The 20,104-nt window shown below is 42.5% G+C and overlaps 1 protein-coding gene across 2 annotated transcripts in view; it reads right to left on the bottom strand.

The window, feature by feature from the left end:
- zdhhc17 (zinc finger DHHC-type palmitoyltransferase 17) overlaps positions 1-18,566 on the bottom strand; it is a 29,670-nt gene extending 11,104 nt beyond the window's left edge. The window contains exons 1-10 of one of the 2 annotated variants that reach the window (XM_037122136.1): positions 18,463-18,566; positions 10,546-10,649; positions 8,480-8,602; positions 6,552-6,629; positions 5,017-5,161; positions 4,582-4,646; positions 3,667-3,829; positions 3,392-3,517; positions 1,796-1,938; positions 707-807 (exon numbers count right to left, since the gene is read on the bottom strand). In XM_037122136.1, coding sequence (XP_036978031.1) covers positions 707-807; positions 1,796-1,938; positions 3,392-3,517; positions 3,667-3,829; positions 4,582-4,646; positions 5,017-5,161; positions 6,552-6,629; positions 8,480-8,602; positions 10,546-10,649; positions 18,463-18,525 — 1,111 coding nt within the window. In that variant the 5' untranslated portion in view covers positions 18,526-18,566. Of the gene's footprint in view, positions 1-706; positions 808-1,795; positions 1,939-3,391; positions 3,518-3,666; positions 3,830-4,581; positions 4,647-5,016; positions 5,162-6,551; positions 6,630-8,479; positions 8,603-8,775; positions 8,795-10,545; positions 10,650-18,462 lie in introns of those variants that run through there. The other variant, XM_037122137.1, reaches the window with a different exon arrangement.
- Between the last annotated feature and the right edge of the window lie 1,538 nt (positions 18,567-20,104).

Below are 20,104 nucleotides of genomic sequence, written 5' to 3'. Positions count from 1 at the left end.
GTGTCCTCGAGCAAAACACTGAATCACACTGCAGCTTTGTCTAGATAAGACTCCTCAGGATTCAACCAAATGTCAAAACTATAAATACTCCGATCCAACAGAATTCATCCTTCACAAAGACTGAAGAGGAGTGGTTGCCAAAATGGCAATTAGGAACACAACTGCATATTACTTTTCTCTGCGAGATTAACTGATTCATACTGATCAAACAGCAGAGCCTGTGTGACCATAAAAATGTCAAGTCATAGATTGCATGGAGCAGAGCCTCATGGGAAGTCATCCCCATTTAGTTTTCTCTTATTTAAGGCAGATATGTTGTTACTGCTGCAGAGTTATAGCACCCAGTTTTCAGACTGAGATAATCTGTGAGGAAATAAGTTTGTTTGGCCAGGAGTGCCCACTGGTTGCCTGGCAACAGCACAGCAAGCACTAGTCTGTCACTTACTCCCCGTAAAATCACACCTCGCTGTTTTTACACTTTGGGTTTTTGAACACATTTAACAAATCAGATAATCCTCACCCGTGAGCTGCAGTACCACACATTCAGCGCTATTGCCTAGAGCGAGCACCAGGCAATATGTGCAAAAGTTCCTCCCTAACTGCCAGGAAACAAGCGACAATGCCAAAGCAAACAGAAATCCACTAGTTGTTTCATGGGTACAAAAACTCAAGTCAAACTTGTGCATTCTACACGAGAAAAGGATATCGTTCCAAAACCAGTAGAACCAGGTGGTGTACATCCAGAACTTGGTGGCCAGGTAGATTCCCAGCGGGAGAGCGCTGTGCATGGAGTGGTCGAAGAAAGCCCTGTGTGGAGAGAGGAGAGGTCGACATTATCAGCAATGTTTCTTTCATTCATTCATTTTTTTAAATTCCATAACATTTACCATTGTCTCATTTCTGCACTGCTCTCCACGTCAAACAGTGTGCACATTGCTAAAACATCTGCTTCACGTCATACATGATACCGCCTGGCAGCAAAACACCGTTACTGGTGCTGTTAAAGGATCACTCAATTTGTCACCACTTGGGTCTTATTTTTCAAGTTTTAGTCAAATTAGTATGTTCATCATTCCCAATACAGCTACTGCTCAGCTCATAATGTATGTGTTCAACACATACAAAGCATTCTTCCTGCAGGTGTGGAACCTGTTTACTGTAGCCCATATGGACAAATGCATATAATGTGAGTGCCTGATGTGAGAACAATAAACCTAACCATAACCTGACGTCACAGCGTAGCTGTACAAGCACTCACAGTCACAATTATTTGTTTTTACCTGCTTAGTATTCCAAGAATGTCAGTAAATATGTAGCAAACACACTGGGTAATGTGTGTTATTGTAGTCGTCGTGCTGACAGCAGCGAAGACCACAACAAACTAGCCCAGCAGGACCAGATGGCAGTTGTAATGGAGTTTAAGCAGGGGGTGCAATGTGTGTATGTGTGTGTACATGTCACTGCCACTGCATGGCATGCTGCAAATTATATGTGTGTGTGTGAGTTTGCATGCAAGAATATGTGCATGTTCCGCTTATGTGTTGGTGCCCCAGAGATTGTGTGTGTTTACAATGTATTAATCATCTTCTAAATCTGACTTTCAAGCTTAATGACTCAGAAATACAGATTTAACATCATCATCTCACAACAAGAAAATGGTAAACTCCCAATTTTGACAAAATACACATCATGGTTGACAATACTGTATCACTAACTAAAGTAATGCATAAACAGCAGGGAAGAAGACTGCACGTACGTGTATGTGTATATGCATGTTATCTGTGTTGAAACGTACTTGGAAAGGAACTGCACAGCGACCCACATGCCAGCGTACATGAGGCCCTTAATCAGCCAGGAGTCAATATCCAGGTCAGCGATGAAACCGACCAGCCAGATGACCACGAAGGGTGTTCCCAGCATCACCTTCTGCCTGAACTCCTGTGGCAGGAACAGGGGAAAGCAAACAGATGGATACAGATGGCAAATCAGGGGAGATAGAGGGAAAAACGAGAAAGTAGGACATTCGGGAGGAGGGAGAAGACAGGTAAGAGAAGTGGTGAGCGACAGGTAGAAGTTGGACAAGAGATGAAGCAAGACAGAAAAGAAATTGAAAACAAATTACATTTTTAAAAATAGCTTAGATTAGCAAACAAATTAGATTAGCGATAAAGGGTTTTAAAATGAGCTGTTAAAGTAAAAATGTGATCTAGAACTCATCTGTCAGGGTGAAGAATGATCTACCTGCTGGATGATCACATACAGTAAACATTTCCAGCACTTTTTCATTTGGAGCTCGACTGCAGACTGCTGTTAGTTTTGAATATCAGAAAAGTCATGAACAGCTAAAGATGCAAAAGAAGTGGGATACATTTACTTTTGTTGTAGTAAGTAAAAATGCCTTTTTACAAAGATGGTAGTGTCTTAACTGTGACTAAAGTGAAATCACATTTTTAGTTTGTCTTTTTTATAACATCTCATATTTTTACACATCTGGCTGTTTAAACGATGGAGACATCAAGAGGAAAGGTAGATTGAATTCTACAGTGCCTGTGAAGTTCTACTCACTATAACACTGGAACTAACACTAGGGATCTGGACTAAAGCTGAGACCTGACCATGACTTCAAAAAATAGTTTACAATCTATTGGTCAGATGTATAACCACAGGGACACATAACCTCTATACAGAGAAGGGGCATCCTTCTGTCCAGTTCTAAATGTTACCTTAATTAACTAATGATGTCCCAGCAGACAAGAGGAAAGACAACAACACATTAAAGCAGAGTTAAAACAGAGTTTTAAATAGCAACAGCACTAACAATTTCACACATTCCTGGCCTTAACGTTCTGTGATACGCACCAAACAATTTACAGTGTCCTACCAGGGTGGGAAATGATCGACCAGATGTTTTCCGTGGCTAAAACATCAGTATTTATCATCAGGATACATGGTAATTAGAACCCACTGTGGTCAGACTGGACACTGTAAAAGTGACTTTGTTCCCCTGTTTTCAGGTAGTAGCAATATTAACCACAACCCCTCTTTTAAGAGCTGTCTCCTTCCTGTCTGACTTGTAAAAGTAACAAACAGCTGACAAACTGACAGCTGTACACTGAAAGGTAACCACAGCCACAGACATGGTGTGACACCTGCAGCAGTGCAAAAGTTCAGACTGTTGGGGACGGTCTGAGCATGTCTGTGTGAACTGAGTCATAGACAGACAGGGAGCCACGGAGGTGTGTGTGTCTAAACAGCAAATATCAGATTGATATGTGCGATCTTAGAAAAGGATTCAAATTTGCCTGTTTTCCTGAAGAGTTTTCCACTCTCTGACTGCCTGCTGTTCTCTCTTCATGCATCTGAGCACGTGGGTATGCGTGTGAGTTCGTACCTTGTCCATCTTCAGTCTCTTCAGGTAGGACGGGCTGTCGTAGCCTTTGGCCTGTCGCGCTTCCTGTAAGTGATTGATCATCCAAACGTTCTTCCTTTGCTTGGCAAGATCTAGCGGTGTTTCGCCCTTAAAAAAAACAAAAAAACAACATACACATCTACCATCAAAAAAAACTCCATTTCCACCATTCTAAATTAAAAGTCTCATTCATTCAGACTATTATCACATAAACAATACGGAGATACAAGTAGATGAGATCATGAGGACGGCATTACCTTGATGTTCTGTGCATCGACGTTAGCGTTGGCGTCCAGCAGCAGGCTGATGACAGTGGTGTTGCCGGCCAGCACGGCCCAGTGCAGCGCTGTGTTCTTGTGATATTTGTCGCCCAGGTTGACGGAAACGTTGAAGGTCAGTAGCAGCCGGGTGGGATCCACACTGTCATACAGAGGAATAGTATCAGTCTACAGAATCATTGTGACACAATATATTATATTGATATTGGTCCCAAATCATGCAAAACTGCATATTTTTCTTCAATTGAAAAATGTAAAATGGCCTGATGAGGCCTCAAGATTTTCAGTTAACTGTCTTATATGACCGGAGAAAAGCATAAATCGTCACTTTTTTTTTTTTTTTTTAACTTCTTGCTCAAAACAGAATCACATTTGTGCTAGAAAGTCACTGATGACATTAGAAAACTCTCAACTAAAATTACTGTGTGTGTTTTAAGTCATCTTGTACCTCTTCTTAATCATAACTCTTTTCTTCATTTAGCAACACCTCTAATTTTTGTGGCTGATGATATAATACTCCTTATGGACCAATAAGTTAATTGACTACATTATGAATAGAAATGGTATATCAGCAAAATTGCTTATCAGGGGATATTCTAATGAAGCTGAGCCGCTTTACTGGGACTTGTTTCCCTGTGTTGGCAGTCTGTCTGATGAATGACCACTCATGTATACATGAGGAGGTTGTGTGTGTGGCTTCAGTCAGCACAAACTTGTCCCAGCTTGTACTTATGGTTTAGTGCACTTCTGCACATTAAGTAATGGTCAGTATTTCATACTTTGTCCCAGCATCACTTTCTTGATGTGAGGTTTAAATACATTCAGTGTTCATAATAAAGCTGTAGTAGCATGAGCATTCTGTGTTCCTTCACGCAAATGATAAAACATACACACCTGTGTGTCCTATAGGCTGCCCACATCAGAGGAGTCATGCCGTTCTGATCCATCATGTCCACATCCTGACGGAGAGGAAAGATGCAATAAATAGAGTGAGGGAGCTGAAGGAGAAGTCAGAGGAGGAGAAGGGAAGCAGCAGGGCTCCCCCTGATGGAGGCCGCTGGTACAAAATCCTTTTATAACCCAGACTTGTCCCCCAGTGGCTGACAAAAAACAAATGACACTAACACCAACATAAAAAAAAGAGATGATAAAACAATGGAGGTCGTCTGGTTCCTATTTTAACAATTACCACCGTCTTCTAAAATATCCCAGTATACAACAGCAATCATATGAGATATCCTGTCAGAGGGACACATTTGCCGACTGTTTATGCACCGTAAGATGATAGTTTCCCTTGGACAAATAAGCTGCAGTGTCGGCATTCCCTACCTGTCCTTTGGCGATAAGGTAGGCCACGATGGAGGTGTGGCCGAACTGGGCGGCCAGATGAACGCAGCTGCATCCCTCGCCGTCAATCAAAGAGGGGTCTGCACCGTATTTCATGAGCTGCACCACCATGGATAGATGGCCTTGTCTGGGAGAAGATAAACACCAATTTAAAAGAGATATTTAAGAGACATTCCCGGCGACATCTTATTTGGACGTCTAATTCCTCACTACACAGCTTCAAAAACTGAATAACACAATCTTAAACTGAAGAGAATTATGCTCCGTTTCTTTTGAATTTTAATGATCATGTTATGATGCAGAACAGAGTGCACTAACAGGAACATGTAGCTCCAGTCTTTTAGAAGTTCAGGGTGAAACGAGCCAAAGCCCTTCTCACTTAAACACCCACTTAAATGCTGAGTGGGTGACAAGGCTAAACTCAACAGTCTAAAGATCAGCATCTCATTTACTTCCACTGCTATTAAATGGCTATATTTCCATGTGAAATGATGAAGCTTCATATGCTGGTTAAATATTTAGAGACTGACTCTCTGTCTGCTCTTATCATTTGATGTTTGTCTCTGCGGTGCAGCAGGTGATTTGTTACATGCTTTTATTGCATACAGTATATTGAGATTTTAAGACGTATCTGCAATGTAAACGTTCCCAGACAGGACAGATAAGATTTGAAGTCATAGAACAGATTGTTTCAGTCATATTCAATTACCTAAGTTAGATCTGTGCAGTATTGCTGTCAACACGCTGAAATGCGACAATTACTTGCTGTGTGTAAACCTGAGCAGACAGCACTGAGCTCAAGCTGTCTAAATAGCTGAGGTCATGCAGACAGAGAGGTGGTGGTGGTGGTGGGGGGCTTTTAAAGGTCATTGGATGGTTGTAGGTTGGAGGCGGAGGGTGACACAAGACTCTGGAGTGTCTGTGTATGGGCAATGGTGTGGATGCCCGTTGTCAAACATATCAATAATTCAGGACAAGCGCATGTAACGCCCCCCCCCCCTCTGTTTGGGAGAGGTGGGGGGTGGATATCATGTGAGCTGTCCCTTCTGAGCAGTTACAACATGAATGAATCATTACAAATGAGGAAGAATGAAATAACCTTCAAACAATAAAGTTGAGACGGAGGATCTCGTCGTAAACCACCAGTGTTGACTAGCAGTGAATATGGCCATAAAAAGGAGAGGGTGATGGTGAATGGGAATTAGCTCCTAAGTGTCTGTTTGTGGGAGTGATTTAGAACCAGGCGGTGGGGAAGCTGGGCTGTTCTCCTCGGGCATGGAGGCCGTGGATTCTGGCACAACTGAGTTAGCTATGACCGATAAATGAATCTCTAAAAAGTATAATAAAAAATAATTCTAAGATTTTTCTGGCAGTCAGATGACAGAAGTTAATATTGAATATAACACAGCATATTTGAAGAAAGAAAACAAAACCCAAACATTTTCCCTTTAAGGCATTCATTGATTAAATATGTCCACTGAATGGCAGATATGTTATCTGTAGTCACTGTGTGTTACCTGGTGGCCCAGTGGAGAGGCGTGGAATTGAGGTCTCCTCCCAGCTGGTCCACTATGGCTCCCTTTGATATGTAGTACCTGCACACACAAAGAAAATCATCACATGAAACTTTATACAGTCTCCACCCATTGAATCGGACCCATTTCTGGTTAATCTAATCTGAATGTAGGCTGTATAACCGGTAAAAATAACAATGGATAGCTTGTTGGCTGACGTTTGGATAAAACAAGGAAGTAGTAGAAGTAGTACGTTATTCATGCCAACGGTTGGCACCCACACAAACTGCACGCAGCATGTAGTGCCAAGAACTTGTGGAACAATTCCCACAAATTTGTTATCATTTTGAGCCCAGTGTGTTGAGCATTTTTCACACTTTTTTGATGGGAGTATTTGAGAAAAATGACAACTGAATTAACAATGACAACCATATTAGTTTTGTTAAATTTCTTTTGGCCAGCTTGTCTCAGCACTGTCTACTGTCTAACTAAATAAAACTGTGTACCCTTTTCATTTCTTGTATCCTCTTCCCAGTCTTCATATAGCTATATGATGTATGCTATTTGATGCCCTTCTCCTGTTCTAAAGAAAACAACAAAACCTATTGATCAAATAAAAAATAATAATGGCAATCATCCTTGGTTGCAGTCATACACATGGGGTCAGCTGTGCAGTGTGATGACCTCAACTCCTAATTGCACAGCATATAAGGACATCGATCCCCCACGCCAAAGATAGTTAACTGATAACACTGTAACTCAGAGTTGGGCCAATAGCCAGTGACAATCAAGCCTTCTAATATCAGAAGACTGTAACGCCCAGAGAGAGTTGACAGTGGTGAAAACTAAAAAAGTTCTTGTTGCTGACCTACGCACTATGTCTCCATGTCCAGTTTATTATCTTATCATTAAACCAGCCTCGCTATGGGAGCCAGAGGTTTCTCTGCTGGGTGAGACAGTCGGAGGTTGGTGTCACAGGGACAGTGGGCTCATTAGTGATATCAGAAGTGAACTACAAAGCAACTCTCACCTTATGGCAACTCTGAGAACACACTACCTCGACACCACACTGCAGAGAATGAAACTGATGTGAAACATGTACCATGTTGTCCATCTGTATATCATATTAAAAAAAAAAAAAGTCTATGTTTTGACATTTTTCCTTCACATTATTCCAGTTGTGGTTTAGTTATTACCACCAATACCAGCAGCGCATTTCAAGACACTTATTTGATATTTCCTCACTCCTTAATTGAACCGGACGCCAACTTGCAGGGGGCCAAACATCTCTTATTTATGCTCTGAAGAATGAGGAGCATTCTCTGAGGGGCCAGCTGCGAGGATATACGAGAGCAGCTATCACGGAAGAATTTTAGCTGAGCCCCACGATGTATAAATACGCGACCCCTACATCTGGCAAATTTGAATGAAATGGTGTGTGACATCTCATCACGCTTAAAGACATTTCTTTGTTTTCTCTCTCCATATGGTCTCCCCTTGCGTCTTGCCATTCATCCTCAGTGGGAGGGACAAAGACAATGGGAAAAGAGGGATGTGAGAAAATCGTGGATGCAGTTTAAGCTCCTTGGGATGTGCCCTCAAATTGAATGCACAGTTTAAATTTGAAGTTCTGCGCTATGTTGCTGTCTTGACATAAAAGGCAGAACTACAAGACTGCATATGACTGAAGAGCTAGATGCTTAAAGCAGCGTTATTAAGAGAAAAGTGGTGCTGGAGAGGGTAATCAAAGTGTGTGGCTGTAGTCAGGGAAACTCCTTTCTTCTGATGGGGGTTAAAGAGCTTGTGGGTTAATAGATAGCAACAAGGTAGAGCAGAAAAGCTGCGCCGCATATTTCCAGGGTGTACCTGGTTCACTTTCACCTTCTGCTACTGCCACCACCAACCTAATACAAAAGCATGACTGGACTCACTTGACCAAGTCTATCCTGTTGTTTATGGCGGCCCAGTGGAGGAGTGTTACGTTTTCTTTGTCTGGCTGCCGAACATCGAAGCCCGCCTCCACCAACTCCCTGCAGCGCTCGAAGATGCCGTACCTAAGACAGAGACAGGAGAGGGATTAAAGCCTCCTCACACACAAAGACACCGGCAAACACAGATAAACACAAGGTTAAATACATAAAACCTAGACAAACTGACAAAACACACGCACGAAAAAACTGACAACTTCAAACAGATACAGATACGCAGACCCAAACAAGACACCCACACTGTGGCAGAACTTGGCGCTGGCTGTCTTTAAGTGGATATTTTGAACCTCAAATCAAAACAAAATAAATCTGTTGCTGTCAAATGTAAAAAAAAAAACAACATCCCAGACAAAGCTTCTGTTGTCTTATCACAAAGACATTGCCACATTTCTCCCCCCACCCCACGCATTCTCGCAAAGTTTTTTGGGCTTGTGAATTACATCTTTGGCGTGTGCTGAGTCAGAAAACCACAGCTGTAAATATGGTGGAGTTGATTCCGGATTTGAAATTTGTGGTATCTTGAGCACACAAACACATAAGTGAGTAAACATGCTGCCCTCCAGTGATGAAAAACACTCCCACTGGACCAGTTCGTAAGTAGTAAACAATCTTGAAGAGGGCTGTCACTTTTTGCATTTTGTTTGACTTCATTTGAACGTAACCTATGTACAGCATAATGCGTAAGGCTGAGAGTGAACAATGACTGCTGTGAGCATGTGTGGTCAGTGATTTCCTCCATTTGTGGTCAGAGACAGAGTTTTACCTCTCTGCACTATTAGGGCCATTCCATACACATGAGCTGTCTCAGCTTGACTCGGTTTGACTCGGCATGTCATCCCAGCGCAGAAAATGTTTAATTTCCATTCCAACTGGGCTACCTGCTTGAAGGTGTGTCTCAAACTGATGACATGCTTGTGTTGAGTAGTGGTCAATGTAGTGGCTGTAAATACTCTTTCTCCCTGCAGCATTATCAAAGAATAGCTGCTAATGAAGTCATTTGGGTTGCAGTTTGCAGCCGAGGTTTCAGATTTGTCACTGTAAAGAAAGGCAGCTGTGTATTTGTTATTCTGCAAACAGCGCAAATTCAGGCCACTGGTGTGTAGACTACTGTTTTAAAGCCTTGAGTTTGGCATTTCGGTCAATCACAACATAACCACGCCGCAAAGCAATCACTGCCTTACTGTCTATTCTACTCCAAATGGGGCCATAACTAACAAATTACCCATCATGTCATATTGAAAAAAAAGACTTGAAAAAGTGACTGAGACCATAAACTTGTTGGGCAACTGTTCCCTGAGGTAATAAATCAAGTGAGAGGTAGGCTCATTTTCTCATCAGCTTTCATACAATCAGACTCCTTTTTGCAGCCAGAGGAGTTGATTCGGCTGGCCAATAGAGAGAATGCAAGATTGAGGCACTTCTTCATTGGCTTCATTTTTCAGACCCAGAAGATCCATCCATATTTTATACGGTCAATAAAACAGTCTTATTTTTGTTGGTAATTTTGCCATCTACAGTGTAGAACCCCAAACATTTCCACACACTGCTCCTGAGATGCCTTGGTGTCATGATCATCTGTCGCGATTATCACAAGTTTGTCCTTTAGCTCAGCCAATAGAAATTTAAAGGGATATTCCAGCATAAGTTTAACCCATGGTCTAACACACCGTGACACCAAGTAAGAGCCCGCCATGAGAGATTAAGTTTCCGACTGCTAGCTTATGCAGTTTTAGCAACCTCAGAAATGCCGGAATATCCCTTTAAGTAGTTCAGCTGGACCTCAAGGCAAACTGCTTTCTTTGTGGCAACGTTCCGTGCAAAGGCACAGACAGTAAGACAGTCTTTACAGTTTGAAAATGTGATTTTTCAAACATTTCAACAAAACCTCTAATCTTCCTGAGACAACGCTGTGAAAATTACACAAAAACAAAAACAAACTCATCATTTCTCGAGGTCACACCGCAATCTGACCACACAAGACGACAACAACACATGTACTGTCCACTCACTGTGTGGCTTTGACGATATCCCAGGTGCTGTAGTCATCCACGTGGTTTTTACGGCTAACGTTCTCACTGTAGCCATGGTTGTAATGACTCTGGGGTTTGATTTCCTGAAAAGAAAGAGAGCGAACAAGAGACAGACAAGCGATAAAGGTGAGTTCAGGATATGAAAGGTTGCGCTGCTTTATTAGATCATTGCCATCATATCATAACATAACCAAATGCGCATGCAGGTGTTTGCAATGAACTGGAATGATTAGACCTCTAGTCTGGTTGAGGTTGGGTGGAACTATAACATGACATTACCAAAGACTCATAACAATGGTGATGGTAAAATGTCCCACTGACAGGTGCAACAAAGCTAACGGGACAGGGAGGAAGCACCGTATACACACCTACAAAGTCCTGAGAAGAGGTTAATTCAACAAAGGGTAACATCCACTAGATTAGACCTTTGACTTGCCAAAGACTGGTCTAATAAAATTATTTATTGCTGTAATGCACTGCAATGATTTCTGTAACTGAGTCATATTTTCTGCTAGTGGTTCCACCTGTGGTTTTTCTGCTGTGACAGGTCAGAATGTCTAAAGAAAGAGGAACATGATGCTTATCAGGCAACCAGGATTTAAGTATGTGAGAATAATTCACAGAGCAACATAACATGTACGATCCTCAAAGGGGGGCATGACTGAACAACAAGCGAGAATCCCCTGGTGATGGTAGAATCCAGACAGACAAGACACTTTGCATTAATTTCAACGGATCCCAGCGTTAAAAGAGGAAATAAAGGCAGCAGGACAGACACAGGCTCGTCGAGTTGCTGCTGAAGATCTAATCTGTCACAGAGATTTGGCGACTGTGCTACTCACATTCAATTAGCCTCCATAGAAACCAAGGAAACCACAATTACCCTCCATCACCCGGAAACAAGGGCTGTGTCTGGTAAGCACAGAGCACTCAAACTGGCTTTACTCAGAGAATGAGAGCTATAGCTAATGTTAAACTGAGTTAAATCACCTCTAATTTACACAGAATAACTGGATTCAGGTTTATTTACTAAAACCATCTTAAAATGAGGACATATCTTTGGAATCAAAACAGAGTCAAGCTCTGATGTCTGAACTTACATTTACAATCAAAAACTGTGGTAATTTGCCACCAACATTGCATTAAAAAGCTTAATACTAACTTCACTATCAAGTAGATATTCAAACCTCTGTGGCGTAGATGCTGCAAATAACACTGAAGAATAATGAGGAATAATGAGGCAGCCTCTAGGGGGCAGAAGACATGTCAGGCTTGTGTGGAACTGCTGGGTAGCTTGAAGCGAGAGGACCACAGAGACATTGAGCTACACCATCTTGCCTCTGACTTTAGCAAGGGGCTTCCGTACAGAACCAGAAGGATGTGCTGAGGCAGCATTCCTGCCACCATGGTGAATGGGGGTGGAGAAACAAGATGGAGAGGGTGCATGAGATAAACTAATACAGACAGAATTTGCCTTACACTTCACTCCCTAGGAAACAAATACTGTGACTGCCTGTTTCAATGGTGAATATTTAATTAAACTACAGGCGTGCACCAAGCTTGATCACAAACTGTATAGTAAAGTCTACTAGGTAAACTATTAGGTCTCCGTTTACAGCACTGGAAAAGCACAGGTGTGAATTTAACATTATTGACGGCTACATTCCATTTGTCTGCTTCAGATTCAGGCTCCTGATATTGTGCGTGCTGGCTCGTGGTCAAGCGTAATTTTCTGTCACAATTTGATTAAATCGTGTTATATTTATTGGTAACGTTTGCACAACTGGCTGGTTGTGCTGATTACACAACATGCCATGGATCTAGGAGTCAAGTCTGACACCTAGAACATTTACGCAGAGACAATAAATTGTTAGTCTTTTATGAAGAGCAGATAGACTCAGCGCGAACCAAACATGGTGAATGTACAGATCATGTTTACCAGACAACAGCAGCCAGAAAACAACAGCCAAAACACTCTTCTGCATTCTGTGCTGACTCACAATAATTTTAGCTACAGTTGAGTAAATCTGCCAGCAGCAATTGTCATTCTAACCGGTGAAAACAACCAACGGTAGCAGACCTGAAGGTGCCCTGTGGAGTTCTCCTGTAAACATGCAAAGGTTATGTTTGCATTCAGTGTTGCTCACTAAAATACATGTGTCTCCTTAAGGTGTAAACAAATGTGATGAATGCATTCCCCTCTTCCCAAAACCTTTGGAAAACTGATTTTTCTCAAAAGTTTGAAACCTGCATGGATAACATGCATGTTCACTAACAGAGGTAGTCAGGACTCACATATCGTGACAGCAACAGTCAGTGGCAGCAGTGTGCCTCTAATATGTGTGACTTTTTTAATGGCTCCCTTTTGCAGAATAATTACTGTATCACTACATTACTGTGATATTAAAGTACACATGCTGTGACAGAAGATGTCGGCCATAGTGCTGACCCTGAATACCTATAGCTCTGTACACCAAAACATGAACTAAAAATACATTCACAAAACCCTCACTGTATCATCTCAGTATTTGCTGCTTGACTTTAGTTGATGTCTAAATGTCAAGTTTTTGATAGAAAAGATAGAAAAAGTACATGAAATTACAGAAGAAACACACACCACTGCCATGTGGTTTCCTTGTGGGTTTAAAGCAGACACAGCCACTTTAAAAGCATAACCAAAATGTTAAGCACACCTGGATATACATACAGCGATGTCATGGGACAATTTCAGACCTCATAAACCATCTGTAAATGACAATAACTATGCACTACATGGGTGCCAACGTGTCGCGTTAGATACCAGTCATTCACAGCAGAATAAGCTTTAGGTCCAGGATTCTAAACCTTACAAGTCAGCGATTGTAAAGGACAAAATATCTATATAGCTGTGATCCTTCCATGAAAATACAAGTAACAAAGTAAGAAAAACAGAAGCTAAGGCCAGCAGAACAGGGATTTTATTTTAAGGACTAAATCAGACTGAGGAGGATGAAGGAGGGAGGATGTGACAGAGGGGATATGAAGGTGACCATCTCATCTTCTTACTCCTGTATTTTTAAAGTGTTAAAGCTGCCAGGAGGCTTTTGTGCTTCTCTCTGCCAAGGATTTGGTCATTTATAAATCCATACGATCTGTTTCAACTACACCATGTGCTATTCAGACAAGTTTAGCTGCCAGAGAAACGAGGGGAGCCAGGTGAGAGACGCTTTCTGTGACTGTGTTTCCTACAACAGGCTACCCAGGATAAATGTGGAACTCAGACTCTTCCCTCATCTGGATATTCAATCGAGAGAAAGTGCTCGCAATTCATCGCCAGGGTAACTGCTTTCCTGTTCAGTCGAGGGACAAGGGGAAGACGGCCTGGCGCTAAACCATCAGACACCAGCTGCTAAATCACTTTCTCCATCTCAACCTATCGTGGAGATAACCTTTGACCCCTTACCAGTCACAACACCCTCACTCCTGGTCCTGTCATCTAAATGCCTGATGGTGGCATTTGTAACTGGAGTGATAATTGCAGTCTGCATTTTTTCGCCTCCTAAATTACATACCTGCATACTGGTCATGCGCACAACAACTAGGCAGGCAGAAGCAATGATACTCTCAATTACGCATGTTATCAATTTCACACTAATCATTGATTTTAGGTCGGGAATCTCATCTGCTCAGGGAAGCAGCAGGCTTGGCTTCTGTCAGTGGAGCTGGTCAGTGGGACATATGGCAACCTCTCCTTGGGGTGGTGGAGGTCACGTGCCCGGAGCTAAAAATGTTAGACAGCACCATTTATGAAAATGCATGTATATAGGTTTACAGCCATAGCTGCAAATATCAGTCAGTTAATTGCTTTTCAATGGAATTAAAATTAGTTGTCAACTATTGTGATTATTGTTTAATTTTTCCAAACATTCAGCATGTACATAATGTAAAGCACTTGCTGGTTTCAGCTTCTTAACTATACTAGTATTGTATCAGTATACTGATTTTCTTTGACAACACATGAAGAGTTAGACCAAATGATTCTTGGATTAATGGAGAAACTAATCATCAGATTGATAATGGAAATAATGGTTAGTTGTTGTTCTCTTTACAGCAGAATCACCCTAAGTTGTAGTAGAAGTAGTACTAGCTACAGCAACAGTACAATAAAAAGTGAAAAAACATTTAGATTTCAATTGGGAAAAATCCAGCAAAAATAATAATTACCCTTTCACTGAATCTGCAATGACTATTTTGCTGAGACGAGACTTAACTGTTGTGGAAAATTGTATTTCCCTCTTGCTGGCTGTAGCCATAGCTCACAATCCAATTTGATCTGAAATGAGAGCCATTTCGAGGGACTAATTCAATATCCATGGTGCGGTTTACATCCCTGGATCAGGGGAAAGCAGAGGGGAAACACTGTTTTATGATGGAAATAATGGGAACATTCCAAATAAACAGAATTAGTGGTTCCACTCTGTGCTACAAGTGGAGTATCACATCAAGTGGCTGAGTATACCCCCCGCCTTTATGTGCCTTTTATGGAAGAATGCTCATTTGCATTTTCAAATGAGACTGGAAGCGGGGCGCATTAATCCCTAACATCCCCGGAGAGAGAAAATGTTTACACTCGAAATGTTGCACTGGTTAAAAGTGAAAAAGGTGCACAGCCCGCCTGAGTGTGCAACCAAACATCCGATGCTCTAATTCAGGTGCCTCACACATTCAGTCTGACTCTGCTCTTAAAATGACCCAGATTCCAAGCAGCACCCTGCTGAAAAGAGGAGCAACTTTGTGCCAAGTCTGTAAAGGCAAAGTGGCATACAGGACAATAAACTACATTTATGATAAAGCTACTACCGCCAGACATATTCCTTCAATATAACAGGCTGATATACAGCCAAAAGGTCGTATTGTGAATGCTCTTGTGCAATGATTAAAAGAAGCCGCAGGATCTGGCACCTCTGAACTCATAGCATACAGTTAAACTCTCTAACCTCGCCATGTCAGGCTTTTGGCTGAATCTTTACCTCTTCAATCTGTGCCACTGGTGCCTGTGTGGGTTAAACTTGAGCTGCCAATGCTTTCTCGTCCTGTGTTTTTTCTGTACACATGTTCAGAACTAAAACTACAACTGGAAAACAGAATCCTGCCTGACTGACAAGAGTACTCCACTAAAACAGCTGTCTAGACAAAACAGTCTGCTTCCTGGTGAGCATTTTAGCACTGTACACAAAATACTCCCAGTCCTCAAACACTCCATAATATCATAACATATACAGAAGATACTGATAAGTTCAGAAAATGACATCATTTTACTGTAATGCAGCCTTAAAAATCAGATAAAGACAGCACTAACCATCAAATCCCGATATAACATTAACCAAAGTCTAAGACAGCTTTTCGTCTCATATCCGTATAACACTATAACATACATATATCACCCAGTCCTAAGTTGATCAGGGGCCAATGTGGGCATTCAAAGTATTCTCACCATTCGTCTCGAACCACTACTTCAGTGGTGAAATGATACCACCAAGCAGCGGTTCTCACTGGCCTCACCCAACTCAGGCGCACCCTGTAGGAGTGATAACTCAGCTGGAAAAGTGATTGCTGCAAATCACTCGAAATATCAGCCTTCCCCTGCATATGAAGGCAGTAGCAGCATTAGTAGAATGCAGAATTTAACTGCACAACAGCTGCTTGCATGGACAATAAGGTCTGCAACACCAAACTAAATCAGAGTCAGCAGTGTTCATGGTTTTTAGGGATGTAAAAAATGACACTAGGCATAACTACAGCACAAGTTATGGGGTTGTAAAACAAAAATGTACTGGTGTGGATGTAGCCTACGTTGGTCTGAGGTCGGGATGCCCCAGTAGCTCCCCTGGTAGTGAGCATGCCTCATATACTAAGGATGTGCCCTTACCACTGTGGTCCTTGCTTTGCTACATGCTGTCCCCTCTCTCTCTCTCTCTCTCTCTCTCTCTCTCTTCCCACCATTCCTGTCTTACCTCACCTGTACTATCCACTGAAGCCAAAAAAGTTGTTTTGTGGTGTCTCAGACTTCACATTCAGGGCAAGCAGTGACATCCAGACAAACAAACTAAGGAGGGAATTCATTGTCTCGAGGGAGAAAAAGACGGAAGGTAATTACATTTCCATTAATCAGGAGCATCCTCCTCTGTGGTAAATCTGATTTTTCCCCAAGTCTCACAGAGGAAGGAACAGCAAGGTGATTAACAGTCTACACCTGAATGTTCTCAGGCCACAGAGAGGAAGCTGCTTATCTGCAATACAGATAAACAAAGGTGCCTCATGATGACTTATTGTGACATCTATAATATACTGCTGTCAGTCTTCAACTGTGGTTCCACAGGCTCAACTGCCAAGCCACAAATACACAGGAAAATACATCATTTACACCAGGCGCCAAATGCAATTGCGTTTCACCTCTCTTTCAACACCATCACTCTTATTTCCACACTTCCTGGTGTGTCTCACATTGGCATTATGCATGAACAGGACTATTACATTCAGTGCTTAAATTGAACATTTGGGATCACCAGCCAGGATGGGAACAAGATTCCCAAGACACTTCTAGCAGAACGCAGCCAAAACGAGATTATAAATCACTAGGCAACTACCTTTTCAACCCATTTTACACTATGTACAGTAACTCATCCCCAAGCATCTTGGGGACTGGCTGGACATTACAGACATGAATCATTTGAATTGCACATTGCCAGGATTAGCTTACTGGAGGTAAATTAGCCTACTTTCACCTGCTGACTGAAAAAGCAGTAAAGACAACAGGACTGCTGAGGAAAGAGAGCAAGCCAACTGTCGCAAAGGAAAACTACTGCATATCAGACAGAGGTCGTCCTTATGCTTAGATTACCTTCCAAGCAAAGATCATAACAACTGATAACGAAAACCTAAAAACACATACAACAGATGTGGACACAACAAATACGGTCCTGCCTGGCTAGCTAGCCTGTGTGCTACAGCCCACGTTACTGTCATTTAATTGATACGTCATTTCTGAAGCAATGTAATCTGGTCATTGTTGTTCACTGCACAACTCAGTAACAACACATGTGTTTGTCTTGGCTCAGAATAGCTTAAAACCATGCACAAATAAATACTGTCAACCACACTAGATGACATAAACGAAAAACGCTAAACAGTAAAGAAAAAAGAGAAAGGGGGAGAGAGAGAGAGAAAGGGGGAGAGAGAGAGAGAGAGAGAGAGAGAGAGAGAGAGAGAGAGAGAGAGAGAGAGAGCCTTACTGACAACCCCAACAAAGTGGAAGTGCTGCAGGTTAGCTAGCTGAGGGGTGACTGCAACATTTCGTACTAACACGCGAACATGGCCCTCAAGAATAAAGCGGACATTTTCCACATCCGTTGATATCAACGTCAACTTGTTGTGGTCGCCGGGTGGACACCTCAGCTCAATGTACCTATGTACACTTGACCCCAATTTACACCATCGCAGCTAAACCAGCCAGCACTGCCAGTTTAGCTACAAAGCTAACGTCGTATGACTGTACGGATTAGGCATCAACGTTGCTTTTTTCCCATGGCCGCCTCAGGCGGGCAGCTTACGGTCTTGTTTACTAGCTGCGCGGCGTCGCCACCACGGAAGGCACCACCTAGCTTAACGGTAACATTAACACGAACATCTGCCCAGCGTTTGCTTGCTATGCAGCAGCAGGAGGAGGAGGGGGGCTAGCGTTAGCAGCCTTAGCATCGTTAGCTACCTGCCACCCCCCACCGGTGGTGTTGCAGGGGGCATCGGAGTTCCCCGAAAAAGCACGGCAAAACCACGCGGCCGCCCGCGCCCGGGGCGGGCGTTACACATTCAGTGTGCGTTCATGTGGGTGCGCGAAGGCGTGAAGCCCAAGGTCCATACCTCGGGATGGAGAATAGGGACGCAGCCAGCTTCTTTCTCATATTCCTCCATAGCGTCGGCCATCTTGGTGGTGATGTCCGCTGAGCATTGTGGGAAACGAGAGGCTGTGCGAGGGGGGAAACAAAAAGAGGAGGAGGAGGAGGAGGAGAGGAGCTGTCAAAACACACGGATGAAGGACAGGCCAGATGACACAGAAGGTCACATTATCTTGTTATAGCAAGTGACCAGGGGGGTACTAATGCACAGCAAAAGACATAATAATAAATACATTTACAGGGCATTATGATTCCTGCTAACACTGAGGATTTATGTAAGAGGTAGCATGCTGTGGGCTATTACATATCAAGGGAATATAGAAAACATATACTCCCCAGGCTTTCTTAAGCCTTGTATCACAACCCCAAAACCCCATGTGAGGTGTTCATACGGGACACAGGGTTTTAACGCGAGGGTCTGTTTTTCATATCACAGGAAGCAAGCAAAATGTGGTTTTGGGTGAGGTTACGTGGCACTAACAGGACCTTGTCATCGCAACAGAATTAAAAATACTAGCATCCACCTCGCCTGGGTTTCCCACAGGGCAAATGGAGCCACTGCACTGATCATCACTGAGGGCTGATCAGCGTAAACACATGCAGTCTGCACTTTGCACCGAGGGTACTTGCAGGAGACAGGGTGTATCGAAAACTGCAGGGAAGGCAAGAGAGGGGTCAAAAGGGGCCCCTTAGAACAGTCTAGACCGACTTTACAATGAACGGTAAAAGTGTACGCCCTCTGTTTTTTTTGTTTTGTTTTTTTTTTAAGGTTTATTGTCTTATTTTCATTCTGCTTTATGATCGTTCAGTGGCGGTTCTAGACCCGTTTTAATAGGGGGGCCAGGTTGGGGCCGGCATTTTAGTTAGGGAGCTCATACAACCCATGAAGAAAAGACAAATTCTTCATTCAGACGAGGGATATGGGAGTTGAAAGAGGGTTTACAATTTCAACAATTTTGATCGGGTAGTAAAGTGCTGAGACACTTTATTTCCACCTTTCCCTTTGGTACAAAATCTTTGCAAGAAATCTGTCATTGTATTATTGATGCAGACCACAGGAGGGGTCTGGACTCAGAGTTACAGGGGCACTGGCCCTCTTTGGCCCCCCCTAGAACTGCCCCTGTGATCGTTGCAGAAACATGTTGATATGTATTTATTGCAATCAGAAACCTAAAACCGAATGGAGCGTCACCGTGTGTGGCTCCTACTACATTAATTAGACTTAAATATAGTTCATTTACACTTACCGCCAATTCCTGCGCGAGACAATTTCCAATATTAGTAGCTGCGCGGTCTGATCAATTCTGTTTGAGAGAATAAGGCCAACATGACAATGAACAATGAAACTCTCCAGAGAAACTGAAGAACGATTCAATTATTTAAGGTGAGACAAAAGCTTCACAAGGCTGGGTTAAGTCGAGGATGCGGGAGGTCTTCAAATGGATAATTCAGGCAACCTCAATGCAAACAAACAAACGAAAACCCACAAAGACAAACAAAACAGGTAAAAATGAAAAACTAAATACTTTTTTTTTTCCTTTTTCTTTTTTTGCATTTTATGATAAGGATATAAAACAGATTACAATAATCTGACTTAGTGATCACCG

This window comes from Acanthopagrus latus, chromosome 14 (genome assembly GCF_904848185.1).
Source record: "Acanthopagrus latus isolate v.2019 chromosome 14, fAcaLat1.1, whole genome shotgun sequence".
Classification (NCBI taxonomy): Eukaryota; Metazoa; Chordata; class Actinopteri; order Spariformes; family Sparidae; genus Acanthopagrus; species Acanthopagrus latus.
Note: the sequence above shows the minus strand (reverse complement) of the source record. Positions and strands in the feature narration are given on the sequence as shown.